General features: G+C 46.0%; 1 protein-coding gene across 1 annotated transcript in view; it reads left to right on the forward strand.

Annotated features, from left to right (window-relative positions):
• Positions 1-19,589: 19,589 nt before the first annotated feature.
• LOC135394529 (uncharacterized) overlaps positions 19,590-23,408 on the forward strand; it is a 46,079-nt gene continuing 42,260 nt past the window's right edge. The window contains exon 1 of the mRNA XM_064625309.1: positions 19,590-19,863. Coding sequence (XP_064481379.1) covers positions 19,786-19,863 — 78 coding nt within the window. The 5' untranslated portion in view covers positions 19,590-19,785. The remainder of the gene's footprint in view (positions 19,864-23,408) is intronic.

Consider the following 23,408-nt stretch of genomic DNA (forward strand, 5'->3'; position numbering starts at 1 on the left):
GGGGGACCTGCCTCACGCAATCTGCAAAACTAGTGGATTTTTGCTGCAAATTTGACGTGCGCCACCTAGCGAGCGTAAGGCACGTCGGGAACTGTCGTCTGCTTCCGTCGTTGTATCACTGCCGGCAGAACCACCTGCTGGGATAGATTCTGTCGTCGGTATGTTTTTTAAACAAATCTACATGAATAGTTTGAATATAAAAGGCAAGAGTGTTTATATCCATGAAATCCAGCAATTAAATATAGGATTGTACAGCACAGCGCCGTTTTTCTTATGCTTGGTTCACACTGTTGCATTTTCATGCGTTACGGATGCGGCGCGACACGGTTGCCATGACAACGAAGCACGACACTCCGAAAAGCACACGCACCGCAAGAGTTGAGCTCGACCGAACTCCATGCGGTACGGGCTACCTGCGGAGATGCACCTGACCAATGAGCGAGCGCGCTCCGCGCAAGCGCATCACTGCTGTGCTGTCGCGTGCTTTTCCAACATGGCTGCTGCCATTTGAACAACAAGTGGCCAGTTTACGCGCTCTGTATGACGCAGATACGCTTCAATACACCTCAAAGTTTCGCCGACCACATCACGTTGCCCGTTCATGGCTGCCTGTGTGGCATGGAGACGTGATTGGTCAACCACAAGCGTTTGACGTATCAAGAACGCATATGTCTGAACAGCGTGTCGTACGACAGCCGCCTCCGCACTGGATCCGCACCGTAACCGCAACGAAGAGAAGTTGTAGTGTGAACCACGCATTATGGTTTCGTTGTGATCGCCGTCTTCACTAGGCCTAACACGTCGACAAAACGTATTATTTTCAGTTAGATATCGATGGATGAGCATAAGATGAAACTGATTTCCGAGAAACTTATATTAGGATGTACATTTGCAGCGTAAAATCAGGTTAATCTGTGAAAATTTTTTGTCACGAAATCCCCGCTTCACTGTGTTTGTTTTGGTCGCCATTTTGGGTGGTGGTGGTGGTGATGATGTTGAAAGGGCTTGCCGTTGTCGGCCTCACGTATGTGGGCAACGTCACGACTGACGCCCTGGGGAAATGTGCGTCCTGGGCCGACTTCTAGGGGAACTGTGCCGACATATGTCTGGCAGTATGTTGGCATATGTCTGGGTGGCAGTATGGTGTCATGGCGACCCCCTTGGTAAGTAATCCAATCAGAGGAGCGAAACTGTGATTGACAGGTCGAGCCTCTTTTTGTGACTCCTCCCAATGGCCAGACTCCCTTTTAATATACGGCTCTGCTCGGCGCCAGAGCCGTATATTAAAAGGGAGTCTGGCCATTAATGGGTCATGCCTATACCTGAAGCTCCACCCACTTTTTCAGCTTTCCGACCAATGAAGTCTTGAAATATGGGGCGCTATCAATCATCCTATCCTCACTATTTGCCCCTCTATCCAACATGGGCAGCGCCATTTTGGGTGGCAAGTGGATTGGATGGGATTGAAATGGATACCTCTCGCAATCTGCAAAAGTAGTGGATCGTTGGTGCAAATTTGATAAGCGCCACCTAGGGAGCGTAAGGCACGTCGGGAATTGTCGTCTGCTTCCGTCGTTGTACCGCTGCCGTCAGAACCACCTTCTGGGACACATTCTGTTGTCGGTATGATTTTTAAACAAATCCACATGAATAGTTGGAATATAAGAGGCAAGAATGTTTATATCCATGAAATCCAGCTGTTAAAAATAAGATTGTACATCACAGCGCCGTTTTTGTTATGATTTCGTTGTGATCGCCGTGTTCACTAGGCCTAACACCGGCGACAAAACGTATTATTTTCAGTTAGATATCGATGGATGAGCATAAGTTGAAACTGATTTCCGAGAAATTTATATTAGGATGTACATTTGCAGCTAAAATAAGGTTAGACTGTGAAAATTTTTTGTCACGAAATCCCCGCTTCACTGTGTTTGTTTTCGTCGCCATTTTGGGTGGCAGTATGGTGTCATGGCGACCCCCTTGGTAAAAAGCAAACCAATCAGAGGAGCGAAACTGTGATTGACAGGTCGAGCCTCTTTTTGTGACTCCTCCCAATGGCCAGACTCCCTTTTAATATACGGCTCTGCTCGGCGCTATGCCAGTCCTCCTCGTAACCGAGGATGCGGCTGTAGAGTATGTACCACTACGCCAATCTACAACGTTGCAAGCTCATTGGCCCAGACTGCGTGCGCGCTCCGATTGGTCGACAACGTTTTGAAATCGCATTTTGTACGCGCGCATGTGTGTGCAGCGTCACGGCGGCCGTTTCAGCAGTTTCAGCATAGTTACGAAATAGCTCGCATCGGTCGGCACGGCGTCCGTCCTATTGTGTTCCGTGTTTCGGTGATGTCAATCGGCAGAACAGTTTGTGATTCTACGCGTGTTGTGCTGTTCCTGGACACGACTATTATCCCACGTACACTCTATCAACTACGGAACTGGAATGCTTCGTGGGCTGGTGCGGTTGGAGCGTGAAGAACGCGTTCGGGCGCCGTCGGGTTTTGAGACCTGACAACAAAGACAGGATTACGATTACGTGCCACACAAGCGCCTTTTCCGCTCTGCAAACAACGAAATAAGATGCTCATCATAAAATCGGCCGGCAAGGCGTCCTCTTGTGTTCCATGTTTCGGTGATGTCAATCGGCAGAACAGTTTGTAGAAGTGTTCGCTGGTTTATTCATGCGTCGATGTGATTCGTGTGTTGTGCTGTTCCTGGACACGACTATTATCCCACGAACAGTCTATCAGATCCGGAACTGGAATGCTTCGTGAGTTGGAGCGGTTGGAGTGTGAAGAACAAGAGCGGGCCCCGTCGGATTTCGAGAACTGTGTTCGTTTTGCTTCAAGTTCGAACTTAGTTACAGTGCGTCAGCAACGCAGTGGACTTTGTATTCACAGTGCATCCATGTATCAGATCTTTGAATCAGTGCTTTGTGTCAAATAAATATTTCTTTTAGCCAAAAGAAGCTTCAGTTATTTTGAATATCGGGTATAGGCGTGAAATCCGGTAGAAGTCGATGGTAGCCAGAACCGGTCGAAAGGTCAGCCAAAGTTAAGGCTCCTGATTGGCCGACTGGCATTGCATAATTTTTACAACGTTGCACTCTCATTGGTGGTGTGCCCAGTGTTGTGTGAATTATCTCAAACTATGGGCTCTATGGGGAGCTGTTGGAGCCTGGCTATGCGATCTAATCGTCTCTCGCGGCTCATTTCAGTGCTACTCGTCACGTGATTACACACCTGCCGTTAACCCATGAGCGTGCCTTTTCTTTGCTCTGCATGCAAAATGCCCCTTGAGTGTCACCTGCAGGAGCAAACGAATGTCACACCCAGATATCAGTGCTGACATTCGTCGGCGCGTCCCTATCAGCCCTCGGGTCTGGGACACGTGTACTTTGATAACGATAAAGACGTGTTCGAGCAGCCGGTTCTGCCTTTGGGTAGTGATATTCGTGATATGTGCTCATCGTTCCCTTCATCTGACCGACCTTTACCTTCCAGGTTGCGAGGTCCGGTAACGGGGGATTGTGATAGAAATGTTTAAGTTGGTGGTGGGCTATAAGCGTTAGATATACGTTAACTGCAGCTAACCAACGGAAGCGATAGAATTGCTGATTACAGTCTGCATATGAGCAGTCAGTAGAGGGAAGGAATCCGAAAGACAAAGGGGACGACACGAAAATATAACGATTTATACATTTACTTCAGAATACTGGTCCCAGAAGGGACATGGGAAGGAGTAGGGAGCGTACATTAATTATATAATATATACACATAATGCACTCGTATAGTGGCGACAATTCGAAAGAAACCCGCAAAAGAGACGCAGCAAAGGTGTCCCAGTTACCTTCGCGAACGTGGCGATCGGTAACACGAGTGTTCTATATACCGGTAGTCTGACCTAAGCAGTAGCATAATGAAGTGTTCTTCTGAGATAGAAGAGGCTTTCTCTTGACTGTGATGCCTATTAAGCGCACGTGAAAATTCCATCTAAAATCAGACGGGACGGCGACCCCAAGATATTTGTACTAAGCTCCCTTGCAAGTATACTATGATGTTGGCAAAGCCTTTGTTCTACATATAACAGCATAGACACAGTTTTGTCGGTGTTCAAATTGATTTGCAATTAGTAACACCACTCGTTGATGTGTTCTAAACTGCTTTGCAAAGGTGCGTAATATGAGGCGAGCAAGGTGAGCCATAAGCAAAGCACACAGAAAAAAAAAGATAGAAAGAGAACGATCGGCATATTGAGAACGCACGTTCAGACATCCCTATGTTTTTCGGAATATATCGCGCGATATGTTATGCAGTCATCAGCGAATAAACATGCTTTACAATTAATGTTACTTAACATATCGTGCATATAGACAAGAAACAGCAAAAGTCTCAAGACTGAATCCTGTCGTATACCCCAGGTGTATGGGGTTCGATCAGAGAGGAAATCAGTCCCGAAGCCAATCCATGATCTTGGTATTAAGTGTCAGCTTTCTATAGGGTACGTACACGGTCAAATGCCTTGGAGAGATGCAAAACCAATATTTCAATTTGTAGGTTATTATATAAAGCAAATGCAAAGTCGTGGATGAAATCAAACAGGGCCATGACAGCGGAGTAGCCCCCACGAAAGATATGCTGCAAGGAATGGTGTCACTTGATCATGATGTTAATTGTTTGGAAAATATGTGCTTTAGCAATTCACAAAAGCTGGAAAGAAGAGAAAATTCGAAACCAAAGTCGGGACTCCTGCCTCACGTATCGGTTTTATACGAGCGCATTTCCATTCGTTCGGGACAGTCCCTTCGTCCACCGATATCTGGAAAATAATTTTGAGGAATGGCGCAGCTTACACGGCGTACCTTCTAAGAAAATCATTCGGAATATTGTCTTGCCCAGAAGACCACAATATCGCGTCCTGGAGTAATCAGTCCCGAGACTTTTTGGACCAGCATATCCACTTTTTTCCTTTGCCAATGTACCCGCAGAAGACTTCTTCATATTTACCTCGCACAGTGGCATAATAAGAAATAGAGATACAAGCGCTGCTTTAAAGTGATGTCATACTAATAATAATTCGGGAGTTGCGACAACGGTGATAGATCTATTAGGAGTTTGCCACATCTTCTATATAATCTGTTCTCTGCTGTGCGTCATTTTGTTCCTCTTGTGCTCTATACTTTGAGTAGTCATATGCCAAATTTGCTGGGAGTACGCAACAAAGACGTAGCTATAATATTTCTTTTTAGTCTCACTTAATTTCCTCATTTCCTCCTTCAGTGCATTCGTCAAACCTGAAACCAGGGTTAGTTTCCATCGCCGTCTAATTTTGTTTATGCGACGTTTAAGATGCTAAGCTTCGCGTGTCAGCAATGGTCTTTGAGTGTAAACCTTGTGTTTTTCGTTGCCCCCGTTTTTTCCTTTATCTTTCCTTCCTTCTCGTTTTCGTTTTTCCCATTTTTTTGGAATAGCAACCAGGCTAACCTTTCCTTCTTTTTGTTCTTTATAAACATATTACCCCCCCCCCCCCCGTAAGGCTTCTTGGACACGAACTTTCTTGTGGACATGTGTACAGTGGCCTTGAAAAAATTTCAGGCCATATTAACATTTCTCGAGATGCTACAGATCCAGTTAAAATTGTACAAGGATCTGCCCAAGGAATATCGTGGAATATCTGGATTTTAGGTCTGTCATGCTTAAATTTTATATGGTGCATCTCAAGAACCATATTGTGATCTGAATGGCAACCAAGCACTTGGCAGTCCCATTTCCAATGAAGGGTGTTAGGCACCAGGAACAGATCACGTATTGAAGCAGAAGACTCTTGACTTCTAGTGTACCTCATAGCAAAAGGCAATATCAAGTAGTGCATTTTCATTTATGAAGTCTCAAACTCCGGTTAGGGTTTCCTAATTTACACTTCAACATGGGACCACAACTCAACAATCATGACATTATATCCTTAACCGTGTTCAATGTCAATAGGTTTCATTTGTAACTATGTTACACCCTTTTTAATATAACCTGATGATGGCGGTGATGAGGTAACAGAAAAAGATGGGGATATGAGTCGCGACAGAGTCGGGGCCACCCCAGGACGCCTACCCTACAAGCGATGAAAATGCAAACAGATGCACATACGGTGAACGGATCAACTGCAAAATGTAGGACAAATGTCTCAGAACGAGTGAGGGTAGTATGATAGAAGTAATATGGTGGGGGGGGGGGGGGGGCACACCAAGCCGGCACTTCGCAAGTCATAGGGCACATGTATATTACGCTTTTTAACCTGCCGTTGGTTGGTTCGGTGGACTGCATCTTTGAGAGATGGATATTGGTTGATTGGGCTTCTTCTCGTGGTGAGGGACTTCACGTAGATGTACGCGATTGCGTCTGAGAAGTTGGCCCTCGCTGCGAACTTCGTATGAACGTGGTTCACATTTTCGCGTAATTGTCCCGAGCTTCCATTTGCTCGTGCTTGCTTGCACTAGTTGTACTCGTACAGTCTGTCCTGGTTGTAGCTCACTGAGCTGTTTCGCACTCTTGTTATAGTAAGTGGCACTTCGTCTTTGTTGTGCTTGCTTTGCTGTTTGTGGTGTCCCATTCCTCTGCAAGAGGACATCCGTTGTAGGTAGTGTGGCTCGCGTTCTGCGCCCTAGAAATGTGTGTGCGGGCGATATTTGTGTTCCTTGCTGGGGTGTGCTCCTGCAGTCAAGGAAAGCTAGCTGTGGTTCTCGCCCACTCTCGGGTGCTTTCGTTAGTAGTTTCTTCGTTGTTTTCACTGCAGACTCCACCATGCCGTTTGATTGCGGGTAGTGTGGGCTGCTCGTGGATGCCTGAAGTCCCGTTCATTCGCGAACTGTGCGAACTGCTGGCTGGCAAATTGGGGTCCATTATCCGTGAACACTGTTAGCGGAATGCCATATGTGCCGAAGTGAATTTTCAGCTTTCTGATAACTGCGTCACTCGTTCTGGAACGGAGTTCGTCCACTTCCTAGAAGTTGCTCAGGTAGTCGACCGTGACGAGAGAATGACGTCCTGCGCATTCCATTAAGTCCACGCCTATTTTCTCCCAGGGATTTGCTGGAACAGGTTGAGACATCAGCGGTTCCTTTTGTTGTTTTGTCATGTGTGCCTGGCAAATGTCACAAACTCGTACAAGTTCTTTTAGTTCAGCGCTGATTCCCGGCCAGTATACACATTCTCTTGCTCGCCGGAGACAACTTTCAATGCCCATGTGGGACGCGTGAAGCTTCTGTTTGATCTCCGTTCGTATTTCCTTTGGTATTACCAGCCTTTCGCCTCGGTATAGTAGTCCGTCTTCCACGCTCAGCTCTTCGCGAAACGCAAAGTATGGTAACGCTTCCGGTGGGACCTTCGCTTTATCGTCTGGCCATCCCGTTGTTATCGTTTCCGCAAGTACTTGGGATGTAGCGTCGCCTGCTGTGGCCTTGCGCACCTTTTCCAGCGTTGCCAGACGTACTGGTATGTGTGTGACAACATTCACAATGGGCGCTTCCTCATTTTCAGTGTCTTGCTCGAGGTATGCCCGTGAGAGGGTATCTGGAATGACGACCATCTTTCCTGGTTGGTAGACAATGTCTACATTGTACCTTTGTATCTGAAGCATCATTCCTTGCAGTCGTCGGGGCATTTGTGCGAGCGACTTTTGTTTGATTGCTTGTAGAGGCTTTTGGTCAGTAATGACCGTTGTCTTTCTTCCATAAGTGTATTGGTGAAACCTCTGCAGGGCGAATTTGATTGCGAGCATCTCCTTCTCAATCTGAGCATATCTGGTCTCTGGTTGGCTTAGAGCTCTGCTTGCAAATTCCAATGGATGTCCTTCCTGTAGTAGGATTGCGCCTAGTCCGTCTTTGATGGCGTCGCATTGTATAGCCAACTCCTTTTTGTTGTCGTAGTATGCAAGCACTGTGGTTTGCGTAACCATGCTCTTGACCTTGTTGAAGACTGCATCTTGCTCAGCTCCCCATATCCACGGCCGTATCTTTCATGGTTACTCTACGTAACGGTTCTAGTTCGCTGGACAGACGTGGCTTATAGCGCGAAAGATAGTTAGCCATGCCGCAGAATCGTTGCACTCCGTGCACATCTTGGGGTGGTTGCATCCCTGTAATTGCCTTCACCCTGTCTCTGTCTACTGCAAGACCTTCCTTTGTAAGTCTGTGTCCCAAAAAGGAAGTTTCTGCCTTGATAAGCTCACATTTCCTTTTGTTGAGTTTGATGCCCTCTTGACGGCATCGATTGAGCAGCTTCTCAACCTTATTATCGTGGTCTTCTTGCGCTTGTCCTTGAGTGGAACCTACGCCGTAGACTAGAATGTCCTCGGCCACACACACTACACCAGGCATATCCTGTAGTGCCATTTGAAGACGCTTCTGAAATATTTCGCTGCTGACCTTCAACCCGAATGGCAGTCTGAGCCATTACTTTCTTCCAAATGGCGTTTGAAAAGTTGTCAGCAAACTTGATTCTTCGTCGAGTTCGCAGTGCCAGTATCCGTTTCTGAGATCAAACATGGAGAACACTTTTGCCTTTGCAAGATCTGGCAAGAGGTCATCAAGCACTGGCAGAGGATGAACCTGTCTTTGCAATGCTTTGTTTAAGGCTTGTGGTTCTATGCAGATGCGCATTTCTACCGACTTCTTTTCTGCAATGACCATTCTGTTCACCAACGGGGTCGGCTCATCTACGGAGGTGATTACACCGTTAGCTTCGAGTTTGTCAAGTAGCTTTTTGACTTCAGCCTTAATGTTCACCGGCACTCTGCTGGTGGTGCATAGTTGTGATTGTACAGTTGGGTCCACGGTCAGATGTACCTTTCCTGACAAATGTCCAAGTTCTTCATTAAACACATCGTTGTACTTGTCAAAGATAGCTGTCTCCTCATATACTTGTGACACGAGGTCCTAGTTAAAAGTGAGAAGACCCAATTTTTCGGACACATGCTTGCCGAGTACAGGTGTGTAATCTTCTTTTACCACAACAAATTCAACGAGAGAGCGAGTCTTTCGTTGCTTTACATTCCTTATCCAGAGTTGGCAGGTCCACTAGTAGCACAAAGCGTTTTGAAAACGTCGAAAAATGGTGGACAAAAACTAGTTTTTCCTCTAGAAAACGTTTCGTTTTTGGTCTACGTAACGTTTTGTAACGTGGGATAACGTGACGCTCGTTTTTCTCTCAAAGACGGTATTGCAGACGTCTTGAAGACGGCTATGCAAGGTATCCAAGACACCTTGTCAAGGTGCATATAAAACGTTTAATAGACGTTTCCAAGAATATTTAAATATAGTGCCCTTTTTGTGCACTTTCTGTTCCCTCTTAGGAAAGTAGCATGCATCCTTGATACATGCTACTGTCTAGCTAAGAGGCAATGCATCCAGGGATGGAGGATCCATTGTGAACAATACTCAGTGAGTTACCTGCTTTCACCCACTGAATACTATTGCAGATCGGACACTTTATAATGTCTGCATCTTGCTGTTGACCCATGGATTTCTGGGTCTGGTTCGTCGCTTTTGTGTCCTACCATGAGCACCAATCTGTAAATGAAATAGAAATTACCCCAGCATCCATGACTAACGCCTCCTTGTTCATTTACAATACTGCTGAAATGTCAACTCGCGCAATCGGCGCCGAAATCTAGCCTCTTTGTAGTGGATATCCGCCAATTTCCGTGTGCGTGACGAAAACATGAGGTTCACGTTTCATTGGGCGCCCGGACCGGAAGTTGTGTTGTTAGTGAGTTTGTGAGAGCGGCGGCATCCGGAAAGCGATCTTCAATATGGACGTCGAAGCAAGAAATGCGGAGACTTCGATCCCGGAACTTTTTTCTGACCTTTCTGCGATCGAGAAGGAAATTCTGTGTGCTGAACAGTTTGGGAGCCTCGCTTTCGCAGCGTCGCCGATGCCGCAAATGCGAGCCGAAGTCAAAGCTCTACGAACATCGGTCAGACATGAAGCAAACAGGATCAGTCGCCTGTGTTCGACAGACAGGTAAGCGATGAGCATTTTAACGCTCACTGTGATCGAACACGTAAACGTTCTCTGAAATTTCGTGTCCTCATATTTAATGCGTACTTGCTGTTTAAGGTGCCGGTGCGGCTGGTGTGTCATAATGCCGAAGGAGATCGAATGCTTGTGCTGCAAGGAGCTCGAAAGCGCAGCACCAGCTCCGGTGGCGCAGCGGTAACGCGTGCGCTTGGAGACTGGGAGGTCCGCGGTTCGAATCCGTGGGCCGGCTGTGCCGTCTGGGGTTTTTCCTGGGTTTCCCTCAGATGTGTAATAGGCGTATGCCGGCACAGTTCCCCTGAAGTCGGCCCATGGACGCAGCTATCCTCCCCCCGAGCGGATTCCGCTCGGTCTTCCACTTCACCCTTTCCTCCTCTCCACCATCTTTCCCTTCCCGAGAAACATGCCGCCTAATCAGGCAGGCAGACCTCTCGGGTTCCTCCCAACGACACTCCTCCTCCCCCTCCTCCTCGAAAGCGCAGCCGAATGACAGCAATATGAGTGCATTACAACTCACGAAGATTTCCAACTTCTATATGCTTCAATACGACTGTCCTGATGGTGGCATATTTTGAATTCTGTGGGCAGCGCGAACCTACACAGTAAACTTTTTTACACTTTTTTGGTGTAAATGGCTTGTCCCATGGCGCACACCTTTCTGGTGTTGCCTTTACACTTGAATGATGGGTGTTTTCTAAAACACCCTTTAGTTAAGTGTATTCCTAATAAAACACTCTTATAATGGGTGTTTAAAAACAAAAACACCCTTAAAAGTGGTGTATTCTCTTGAAAACACCTTTTAGGATGGAATTGTTTTCTGGCAAATATTCCCTCTCAAATAGGTAGTGTAATACGAGCTTCCGCAGCATGCCGAGACCAGTGGCCGAGACATACAGTTCGACGCTCTTGCTTCTATGGCAAGCACCACCCTGAACACGGCACACTTCCAGTAGTGGTTCCATCCGGAGCGCAATGCGTCACACGCACGCCTCGTTAGTTTGGTAACACTGTGGGACCAACGTGAGTGCCGAGGTTTGAAGAGACCTGGGCACTCTGAGTAGCCTATATTGGCGTGTCGGATGGATCATATACTGAAATACAATTTGTTGGGGCACGTTCGTTAAATGTGGTCGGGCGGGACGTTTGTAACGGTGACGGGAATGCGTTTTTGCAATTAACACCCACGCTTGCAACGAGTCAAAGATATAAGCTAAATTCCTGACATCCTTCCCTGACAAATACAGTGTGTTTAACTCAGGTTATCGTCTATAATGTGATTACTTGCTGAGCGGAGCTGTGAAACCAGCATATTTTTTCTCGCACGAATTAAAACACCTTTATTAACTCCATATTCCCAATTCAAATGGGGTGTAAAAAAGGTGTATATTGGACATAAACACCTGTTTCAACGCCCCACTTTACACCATGAATGATCGACATTGGCTAAAACGCGGTGTATGTCGATATTACAGCTATAGTAATGCTTTTCTTGCACCCTTTGCGGAATAGAAAAAGGTGTTTTTAGAAGAATACTCCATTTTTGAGCGAATAAAGGTGTAAAATGATTTACTGTGTATGAGCGACCATATTCACAAGTAAGTCACATGTGGCCCTGTCGAACGATGTTAAAATTTGGGCGCTCAATTGGTTTGGTCCTGCATTAAAGTCGCTAAAAACTCCAGTACAGGGCGCAGCACATCGAAGACGACACAATACAGAACTGTGAATTGGAGAAAAGCAATGTAGGCAACTGTGTAATTGTCAGTGTGCTGTGACCTTTTTATGTATTGCCCTGTGCTTAGGTTTTTAGCGTAGGCTTTTAGCGATATTGAGTGTTCTTACTTTCGATTCACTGAAAAGTAAAAAAAAAATGTTGGTTTCTAAAAGAATACAGCATGTGTAGTAATATACGGGGTGTGTGCAGATAAATTGCAGTCGCTCTCATGTACATGTGGAAATGTCACGACACACACCCTGTACTGTGAACGGTTACCTATTTGCATAAACTATATATTTTATGTACATCTGCGAAGACGATACGGATCTACTGCGTATCGCCTGTTTGCAAGGTGTTTTTACCACAAGCTTGGGAAAAACAAGAGCATGGTCATCCCAGCCTGTGCAGTGAACAGGATCTGGCGAGCCTTCCACACAGAAACTGCCACAGGCTTCAAGTACCCAACATCCTAACTGGAGGTACCTCTTTGCACAGCTCGTCTATCGCATTTAAAATAATTAAGCATCTGTAGCTAGGATGACGTATAGCTATCAGGATGTTGCATGGTTCACGAGTTCAATATGTTGTGTTGAAACACAACACTAGTCCTTTTTAATGAGTTTTGTGGAACGATAGATGAGCACTTCTTTCGTGACATTTGTGTACCGTTGCTACACTAAACAATTTCTTGAGCAAGACTGATGAACAAATGAAAAGCAGAGTCTGTCTTTCAAATATGCATGTTCCTTGTAACTTCTGTATTTGTTAAGTGACCCATGTTGATGTCCCCACTCATGTAATGCCCGCAAGGGCCTTTGAGGTATATTCATGAATAAATAAATATCAAAACCAGAAGATGTAAAATCTATTGTAATACCTATCCTCTCTTTGGGTGAATGATACATAAACATTCTCAAAAGGTACGTTGTCACACTTTGCCTCATTGTGCCTAAAGGCTGGTTCCCCATCTCTTACATCATCTCCACATCCTCAGTCTCCAAAGCTGTACAAGGCTAAAGTAATCAGGTACTACATCAAAAAAAGGGGGGAAGGAGGAGATTAAAAGCTGACACATCTAAAATTCAAAGAAACCCTGGTGCTTTCTCGGGGCTACTCATGTCTCAGTCCTAGATCAGATCCCCCATAGACAACAGCTTTTCTGAGCCTCAGTGATTGATTCCCTTGATTGCCCTGACTGTGAGGTCTTAAGAAGGATATCAACATAACCGGTCAAGGCATAGCATTACATATTGTTTTCAGTAAGTACAACACTGCTCATATAGAAGTTGCGACCATGCATGTCGTGAAAGCATGCTGAAGTTACCTCAGGCAGTGCATCCAGAACTGGGAGTCAGGTTCATAGAGAGGAACAGCGACAGTGCCCAGTGAAGACACTCCAGGAATTTTGTGCAGGTTTAGGGGGTCACGTCTTTTAACTGTTTTGATGAAAAGCAGGGTGTGTGTGTAACACTGACCTCTGGTGTATGAGTTCTTGTTACCTACAATCAGTTAGCCGTGTTCTAGTAATCTGGAAAAGCCTTAGCTGTCTTGCAGGAAATTGCTAATGAATCTGAGTGTCTTCTGTGGAAACAGGTTGCAACTGTCTTTCTATCCACCCTTTCTAGTTGCCCTAGCAAAAGCAAATATGTAATGCTGCACACAATATCTAATGCTAGCACAATAATTGCTTTGAGTGTTCTCATGCTCCTGAAATGGAGCTACCTCGTGCATACGCTGTGCCATGTCGGCAAGAACATAAATCAGGTTGCCTTTACTTTCGAAATTGGCCCTTCAGTGCTTCATGTGACTGCAAGAATAGTATCCCATATACAATAGGCAATAAGAATGATTTCTACAATATAATGAGCTTTGTAAAACAACAACTTTATTTGAAAATATATTCCGAATGCCGGGTGACGACCTCATAATGTAACATCCTTTACTGCAAACATCGGTTAACACAACGATTAAAAACAGAGCGTAAATGTCTTGCCGCCTATCCGGGTGGCATCATCAGTGCAACAGAGGCCAAAGGCGAGCACATCAGCCTACTTATCTAAGACGGCGTCATACACATCCGATAGGTGGCCACAGTTTGTACTACAGGCTGATGCATCACGTCTGATAAATCAGGACTTTAAGAACTTTCTAGGGCTACATCGCTAGTCATGTGCAAAGGTTACCGTACCATCAAAATTAAATACATGTCCCTTAGGCCAGCAAAGGTAGACTAATTCGGTCCTGGTTTGAGTAACATTAGAAGCCTTGGCAACGTCCCTTGTCTGCTCTTTTAGTCTTGTCCCACGTCTTTTGTCTGTCTCGCCAATGTAGGTGGCATCACAGTCTATGCACTTAACTTTATATGCACAGTCGTAATGCCTGATGGGCAGAGTGCCCTTCAAATGGCGTATGAAACACCTTGGATGAAAGGAATGCCCAACACTGATTTGACTCCTTCGATGTTGTTTTGCTGTTGCTGCTGTTTGTTGACTGCTCTCTGTTGTAGCGATGATGCCACCCGGATAGGCGATGAAACGTTCACTGTCTTTGTTATCAATCGTTGTGTTAAGTCGGTGTGTTCAGTAAGGGATTCTACATTATGAACTTTGTTTGAATGATGATTAGTGGCGAGCTTCATACCCTGGGCCACTAGTCTAGCAATTGCTAATGTGGTGAAATGGGGTAATGAGCCTTGTAAACAATTTCCTTGGCAATATATTTATTTATCTGTCATAGGTTGAAGAACCGTGTGGTGTTACATAACGGAGGGGCGTGTAATTATACAAGACCGATCACCTAAAGGCCTTGCTTCATACTAGATTAAAATGTGATGCAAATGTAACGTGACAAACGCTGCATGGTGGCGATATGATAGGTTCTCCTCACGAATTGTTGGCACGGTTGCGGTTAGTCAAGAAACTGCATATCCAGTTAATGGTAGCAGGATCAAATTTTAATGAGGCTAGTTTAGCCAAGAAGCGAGCATAAAACACAGTGTCAAAAGCCCTTACAAAATAAAAAAATACTGCATCTACGTGGACCCAGAAATCAAGACAGTTCAAAATGCTGTGACCGAATTACGTTAGTTTTTCCTAAATACCCTTTTCTAATCGGCTGCACCTCTAAGCAGAGGTGCAGCCACCACGATGCTTCGTCATCTCAATGCTTCAGAGCGGCACAGCCTAGTAAGGAGCCATCAGAAGGGTCACATAAAGTATAACTGGGTTCATGAAGCGGAGGGTTCTGTGGGATACGTAAGAAAGCATACGTGTTACAGAACAGCTACGAGAATGATCGGATGCACTTGCGTGGTTTTGAGTGCGTAGACTTACAACTGAAAAATATATGTGCTAACCTTGTTGAAACTGCTTTTCCGTCAGAACCACACGAGAGCACACTTGGTTTCTTTAGATGAAGGTTCAAAGAATTCAACTTCAGCATTTGCAGTACATCATCAGGTCCCGATGCTCCTTTGATATGCAGCAGACTGAATTTCGCTGAGGCTAGTGACTGCCGTTGCGGTTCGTTGCTTCGCAGCAGATCAAGAACAGTACGCCGCAATGATAGGTGAAACGTTCCGAATATGGCGAACAACTCCAACACCAACCCAATGACCCGAAAAAGGCAGGATGAGCCGGGAATCACACAAGTTCGCAAGCTCGTCATATGACAGCCATTACAGCTGACCGGATACGGAACCATATGGAACGCAAGACAACAGAACGCAGATTGAAAAGGCAATCGTAGAACCTACTGCATGTGTTAAATGCAGGGTATATTTTTTTCTTTTTGAGACTCTGCAACAAAAACATATTAACATATAAATGCCATTTCATAAAGGGAATTGACTGGGTATTGCGTGGCCACGTGACGCGTTTGAGCCAATTGTGGGTGTTGCCAGTGGCCCCCATGTTGACGTCATTTTGATGGTGGGCCGGGGTAGATATTCTATATAAACGTATGTTTTCTCGGTTTAACGCTAGGCGTGCTGCACTCGGATGAAGTCGAATGTTTAAAATTCGAGTTTATAGAAACTGTGGGGTTTTAATGCGTGGATTTTCGCATGGAGAGTCCTTGTTGGGTGCTTTATCGAGTGCAAGTACGAAAGAGCTCCCACAACTTCTGGTCAGAGTCCCTTTAACCGTGCCAACGCCGCCTTTCTGCCTCGCCCTTACGCGGAGCGCGCATTTTGACTCCCAACTTGCTACACGCTGCCCATTGCCGGCTGTGCATTTTGCGCGTTCGAGCGGCCATCCAGCACATGTACACGCAAGTGATTGCATTTCTTCGGTGTCTTAGCGTAATTGTACGTTTTGGGAACAAATATCCCAGCTCATCCCTCCGGAATTTTAAATCCAGCGAGCAACAAGCGTGTCAGAGCTTCCTCTATGACAGCTGAAATCGGTCGTTCCACGAGTCATTTTCTCGGGTAATACCAGGGTTCCAGAGATTTTTTTCTGCGTGTACCACGTTCGGGTCACAGTTCTTTTACGTCGGAATTTACACATGAAAGAGCTCCTTTTTTCTTTTCTCTATTTTTATGAACCACTGCTAGGGCTCAGTTCATCTCCGTATGGTTGGCATGGGGTCATTGATCTGTCGCCTAAAGAGCTAGGTCGCGAACCAGCGTTCGTTTTTGGGGATTAAATGCATTGCCACAAAAAAATAGTCAATTTCGGGAGTAAATGCGCGGGAGTAAATGAATGTCACAGAGGGAGACTGCATTTCACGCGCTGTTGTAAGAGTCCCAGGTACATAATTCGTGTGCATGCATGAAAATACTTTGAAGCAAACCGTCAACTGTGATATAATGAGTGATACAAGATCTTGCGCCATATAAATAGGGCACAATTTGCGAAGAAAGATGCGCTAACTGTTTCTTACACTGTGTGGCTGGAAAATTGCTACGTTGTCTGAGTTATACAGCCTTATGTCGTTAAAATTGACCAAGGGCACATATTTACGTAGACTGTTGCATTCAGGAGACCATTCGCGAAGTTTAGTGACAATTTGCAGTCCTGGGGAGTAAATGTCGAGACTAAATGTCGGGTTAGGAGACTAAAATGGGGAGTAATTGCCGACTAGGGGAGCAGAAGCTGCATTACTCCCCGTTTTACTTCTTTTTTTCTTAGAGTGTACTTGATTGAGCAAATACATTCGTTGGTAGACGAAGGCAAGCGTGCGTGGAGATCTGCAGAGCGCATAACTCGCATGATACATCGTGCAGCGAAATGCGAGGGTGCTGTGTGCCAAAGTGTGCCAATCACTCTCGGAAAGGTGCGCGTTTGTATCGCTTCCCAGCATCTAAAAAAGCGGAAAGATGTTTCGCTTGCGCAAGTAAAGAGAGCAGAATGGGAACCAACAAGGAGCTGGTGCGTGTGCGAGGTAAGCCAGCACCTTTGCAGCGTGCAGTGTGTACCGTGTATTCTGGTAGCTCAGTGGTCATTTACGTTAAAGTAAACTAAATTGCGTTAAATCTCCGCAAAGCCACAACAAGCTCATTGAGCTTCGTGAACACGTACGTGGTGCAATGAATCTTCGGTATATTTCGGGCAGCGTGGTGCTACACGTTTCTTCGTACAAGTGTGAAGAGGCATTCGTCTTTTATTCATAATAAAGTGGACAATAATCTTCCGACTTGTAACCAACACAAAGAAGAACTATGTCATCTAATCGTGGGCAAATTTGTACAACTGCGATTAAGGGTGCAGTTGCGACAGGAGCATGTCGGTAAAACAACGTCGTTTTCAAGCACAACGGCAGCTGGCGTTGCACTTGAATGAGGTGTTATAATAAAATCTGCTTGCAATTAACATGTTTCTGTTGTCTATGCACATTCCCATGTTTACTATTGTAATTCGCTGGTCGAGACGCGACCGCGTGTCCGCGAGTTTAAACAAACGTTACAAAGCATTAGCAACATATTTTACAACCCATGACCAGCTCTACTAGCATATATGACAGTTTTGCTACGCTAGTATCCTTCATTCTGCTTTTACCCCCTTCCTGTCGCGAAAAATCGAGAAAAACGCAACCCCGCCGCTGACGCCTAATGCGATGTGGGAGTCAAAATGCCGGCGCTCGTAGCAGACGACGGAGTTGTCGCCTCCCTGAAAAGGGGACGCACATGGAGGCTCCCTATGGGAGTCAAGATGCCGGCGCTCGTAGCAGACGACGGAGTTGTCGCCTCCCTGAAGAGGGGACGCACATGGAGGCTCCCTACTACGCCGCATTTTTCATGGCAAATTAAAAATATTTATCGCGCTTTGTCGGTCGTATGGTTCCGCATATGGTATTTAGACGCAACAACGTCTCTAGTCACATCACCGGCATATTATGCTTGTCTATTGCTTTACAGTACCTTTAATGATAACGCTGCGGAAAACATGGTAAGCAGCCATGGCTGCAGCCACTTCAAAGGAGTTAGGCGATTGCTTACTTTGTGATTGGCGATTGCTTAGGCGACTGCAATTGCTTGATGTCATGACACCAATCACCACCACCACCACCACCTTGATGTCATGACATCACGTTGATCTTTGATATGGCAATTAATTTATCGTATCGTTTCCGTAAAGTGCTGCGGCTCAGCTAAATATCCGGAAAGTGTGCTTTTTTCGCATCCGAAAGGGTCGCCGTCTTTTGTCTGTCGCAATGCTGTCGCATTTCATACGCGTTTCGAAGTGCGCCAAAGAGTACAGTAACTTTTTTTTCCTTTTCATTTGTAGGTGTGTAAATGTGTGTTCTGTGTAGTATGGTAGACTTTCTTTCTAAATTTCAGTAATAACATATAACGCATTCACCATGTGTAGCGAATGCTTCTCATTTATAGATGTGTAAATGTATTTAAATCTTAACAAAGACGGTTAAGAGCATCAGCTGTTTACTATATACATTAAAAACAAGACTTTCGTGCAGTAGGCTGCACTTCTTCAGGTTTCACCGTTGTTGCTTTTGTATCTACATCTGTATACGTCCGTTCCTTCCAACTAGTGCACATATGTATAAATATCAGTAAATTCGACGCCGGCACAGTTGTCCTATTCTTGGAGGCGTTTCCTAGTAAGCATTTTTTTTTTTATAGCTTGTGCACATCCTAATGTCGTAACTGGTAATGTCGTAACTAGGCAATTTGAGGCTTTGTTTGTATCTGTCCCTTCTATGTTGTTCCAGCCTCAGAACATCAGTTTATCGTACTGGTACTGGTATCGTACTCGTAACTGGTGTTATGAGCAGTTGAGATTGTTTCTCAGGGGTCATGGTATTTCTCACCATTTTGTTTGCGCATATTTCTCACCCTTTTGTTTGCGCATCTGAATACCGTGGAATTTGACCAGTCGCGAGCGCGGGAGGAGGAGGAGTGTCGTTGGGAGGAACCTGAGAGGTCTGCCTGCCTGATTAGGCGGCATGTTTCTCGGGAAGGGAAAGGTGGTGGAGAGGAAAGGGTGAAGTGGAAGACCGAGCGGAATCCGCTCGGAGGTAGGATAGCTGCGTCCATGGGCCGACTTCAGGGGAACTGTGCCGGCATACGCCTATTACACATCTGAGGGAAACCCAGGAAAAACCCCAGAGGGCACAGCCGGCCCGCGGATTCGAACCGCGGACCTCCCAGTCTCCAAGCGCACGCGTTACCGCTGCGCCACCGGAGCTGGTCAGTGGCGAGCGCAGAACATACAACAGCATAACAACGGGAAAGAGAAAGCAGAGTGGAGAGGGGAGGGAGGCAGATCACATGCTTTTTGATGTCAGCGCCATCTATTAATAGCGGCGGGCGAACGGAGTATCTCATCCATCTCATCCACGATTCTCCTCTTGCAATCCTCCTCGCACATGAACCCGTTCGGCTTGCCAAGGTTACAGCTAAAGGAGGCCAGGAAGGCGTTTCCACGTATTTTGCGGATGTTTGTTTGAGGAGGATTGCAGCACGTGCGTCTGTCAGAACGACAGACAGGGTAGGGCAGGGTTTCCGGCTCACTTGCCTCGACAGTTGCGACTTGCTACTGCGCTGTCTGAATATCCGAAGGAACAGCCAGTGCAGAAATGAAGTACATGACTACATGTTGTTGCAGTTGCTGTACAGTAGAGACGGGAACCAAAATACTGAGCATTTTGGCAGCAGTGAGTGGCGTTTCTATTTTTAAGCTGTTTCTAGAAAGTTGGGAAATACGTTTGTGATACAGGAGAGCGGCACGTAACGTGTGTCTGCATGCTGGCTGCACAATAAGGAATACGGAAAAACAAGTACCGATAAAAAAGAAAAAAGAAGAAAAAAAAACCGTTGTGTCTGCTGCAACCGTGCCGTCGGACGGCGCGCAAAGCTTCCAATATTCCCGCGCCGTTGGACAGTGCCGTTCGTGTCGAAAACGCGTCTATGCTCCGGGTATCAGTCACTACAAGCTATAGCCGCCTCGGTGTAACGACATACAATGTGAAGCAAACACAAGAAATTAATTGATTTTGTCTACTACGGGGGACTGTATTGGCATTTTTTTTTTTTTTTTGGTCAACGTTGTCAATTCCGCAAGTCGGCTTCACCTCGCTGTCGAAACGGATTGGGGTGGCGTGGCGAGTTGCCACATAGGCGCTGACCTAACCTATCAGTAAGCTAACCAAGTTGATGGCGTCTTAGGTTAGTTTTGTGATAAGTTAGGTTGCGTTAGGTTAGTGCGGCTGTGATAGCCGCCAAATCCGTTTCGATAATGAAGTCGGGGGAGGCCACCTGCCACAGCCGCACTAATCTAACCTAATACTAAACCAACATCGCTTATGATGAATGTCTTAGGTTAGTATAGTGATATGTATTTCATTACACTGTTGAATTATGACGAAAAGAGACACAGTTGAATTATCAAGATCCAATGGCTGCTGAGCTGTCCGACGGCGCGGGAACATCGGGAGTCTTAGCGCGCCGTCCGACGGCGCAGTAGAGACAGCGACAGAAAAGAAGAAAAGAAACAACAACAACAAGAAAAATGAAAACAAAACACAAAAAAATTCAGGCCTTTTCGCAGCCCCCGTGCGCAGAAGTAACGGCCACAGCTGTATCGTGTATGCGCAGTTAGGGCGAGATGAAGCTCATGGTTGTACTGAGCACGCACATATGGACAAGTTTCCTTATATATATATTTTTTTTCGTTCTTAAAGATTTCAGCACATTCTGCCGTGAGCTCCCTGGCGAACAGTTGGCGGTGTTGCGCGCGTGCGGGCGCCACGTCGGTGCGAAACCACAGCCTATATCGCAAACGTCACAAATACATCCAAACTCGTTCTTCAAAAACTTCTTTGCAAAGTCTACGTCGCCCAGTGCCAGGGCTGGGCAAGATACATAAGAAAAGTATCTTCGATGCCGATACTCGATACCCTCAAAAATTGTATTTCCGATACCGATACAAGATAGAGAACCGAAATTGATTTTCGATACAGATACTCGGTACTGTATCGTCGATACTTCGATACATAACTGAAATCCCGAATATAATACAGCTGGTGTTATGATTAGCGAAGTTTATATTACTGAAATCACAATATAATAAAGCTGGTGTTATGATTCGCGAAGTTTACATCACTGAAATAACAATATAATAAAGCTGGTAATATGATTAGGGAAGTAAAAACATTTATTCGTTATTTCTAGAGCCTTTAGTGTATTTTTATAGCGCACTTTTTCTGACAGGGCTTGAACGTATCCGACCGCACGGATTTAATGAAGCTGCACTGTCTAAGCAGCAAGTCCTTTAGACTGAAGCCATGGGTACGTTGAAACGACCGCATCAATAAGCAGCCTAGCAAAAAACAATTCTTTAAAGGAGTACAGAGGGTCTTCCAAAAAAATTTCAGATTAAGACATCTGATGAAAGTGTGTGTGTCATTATACCGAATAGCGCGAAAGGTTTTGATGTGTGCAATTTGTTTCCCGGAAAAAAACTCACATAAACATAGCTCCGCGCCTTCACCCTTAACTCGCCACTCAAGCTATAACGAGGATGAGGAGGTATGATGGCACGTCACCGATGACGGCATAAGGAGACTCGTTCTGGTTTGCCGGTCAGTGGGGGTCAGCGCATTGTCCCTTTGCCGCCGTAAACCTGTTTTGCCAGTTTTCCCGGAGAATTGGGGATAGAAAGAGCGGCCCAAGCATTACCGAGCAAGGAGAAAGGCTTTATCAGAACCCCGAACGGCCGAGTAGCAGACGACAGCGGAGTAGCAGACAACATTTCTCTAGGCCAATCAGCGAGCGTTCTCCTTATAGCGTCAGCGCGAGGTTCCAGGCAGATCACAGGCTGGTACTGCTCTTCACCACCGTTGCGCACGGTTTCTTTTTGCGGCGTATTTTAAATTCAATTTCTGTGATAATTATGACTCTGTGGTGTAAATTACTTCGCATGGTGCATCTTACTGGCAAACTTAACAGTTTTATAGGAAGAAAACTGGGCACTTGACTATACATACGAATAAACCCGAAACTTTTTTTCTGCTGCTTTTATCGTTTGGTACTGCAGTACTTACCCAGTAGCCTCTGACTTTGCCTCTGACTTGATTTTCTTAGTTGGCCGTTGTGAATTGTGAGCTGTAGAACGGGTTACAGTGCTCAAGCTAAGCCGGCGGTTATTCGTTCCGCATGGCAGACGCGGAATCTACACTTCAAGTCAAGTGGACGTGCTCTTGCGCACTGAGGATGGGGGACATCGGGCAGCGCAGTTCCAGAAGCCGTGAGGTTGGTCCTGTGTAAGGCGTTTTCGGCGCGCCCGCCGTAGAAAGAGACGGAAGAGATTCTTCTGGAACCAACTAGAAGCCGCGCGCGCCCACGAGCGCGTCCCAGGGCCTCCTCCGCGGGCGACCTTGACGGTGGAGCGCGCGCGCGGACGTAAGCTTCGAACGAATTTATGGTCGACATGTCTACGCCGCTGCGGCCTGGCTTGTACTACCGCCTGAGCGAGCGCCGCCGACCCTAAGTCTCACAACAGCCTCAATGTTTGCGTCTTTTTTTAGTATCGAGTATCGTTAAAATACAGGATACACTAAAAATGTATTTTCGATACCGATACTCCGATACTCTCATTTTTGGCACGCGATACCTAATACCGATACACAAAATGTATCGAAAGATTGTATCGAAGATACATGGATCTGCGATACTGCCCACCACTGCCCAGTGCAAACTCCGACGGACGCGCTCTCGTTTTAGATGCACACGTCAGGGACAGTTCCTCACTGCTGCGGGTCATGTTGTCGTCGTGCAATCAATGCGCGTCTGATTCTTTGTCCCCTCAGTGTGCTATACCGTTTGCATTCTACAGCGGGTTGCCGAGTCCTCCACTCCCCATCTGCAGACGCTGTGCGTACTCTTCGTGGCAGCCACATAAACTGGCGACACTTGTACCTTGTACCCCACACCACCCCGTACGGCTGCCGTTTTTTGGCAAGGACGTAACTTCTGTCAACGACGCAGCCTATCGCCGTCCTTGACAAACAAGGCTGTCGCCGTAAAATAATCGAGCGCCGGTTGTAATTTGCGCATGTGTATAAGACTTCGTATATACATATACTTATCGTGTCTCACCGAAACCGACGGACGCTGCATGTTCTCGAAGAGAGTATGCATGGGGGCAACACACATTAGGAATAAGCAGGTGAACGCGGACCTGGAATGTTGCAAAAGCGTC

Source organism: Ornithodoros turicata, chromosome 5, assembly GCF_037126465.1.
Source record: "Ornithodoros turicata isolate Travis chromosome 5, ASM3712646v1, whole genome shotgun sequence".
NCBI classification, from domain to species: Eukaryota; Metazoa; Arthropoda; class Arachnida; order Ixodida; family Argasidae; genus Ornithodoros; species Ornithodoros turicata.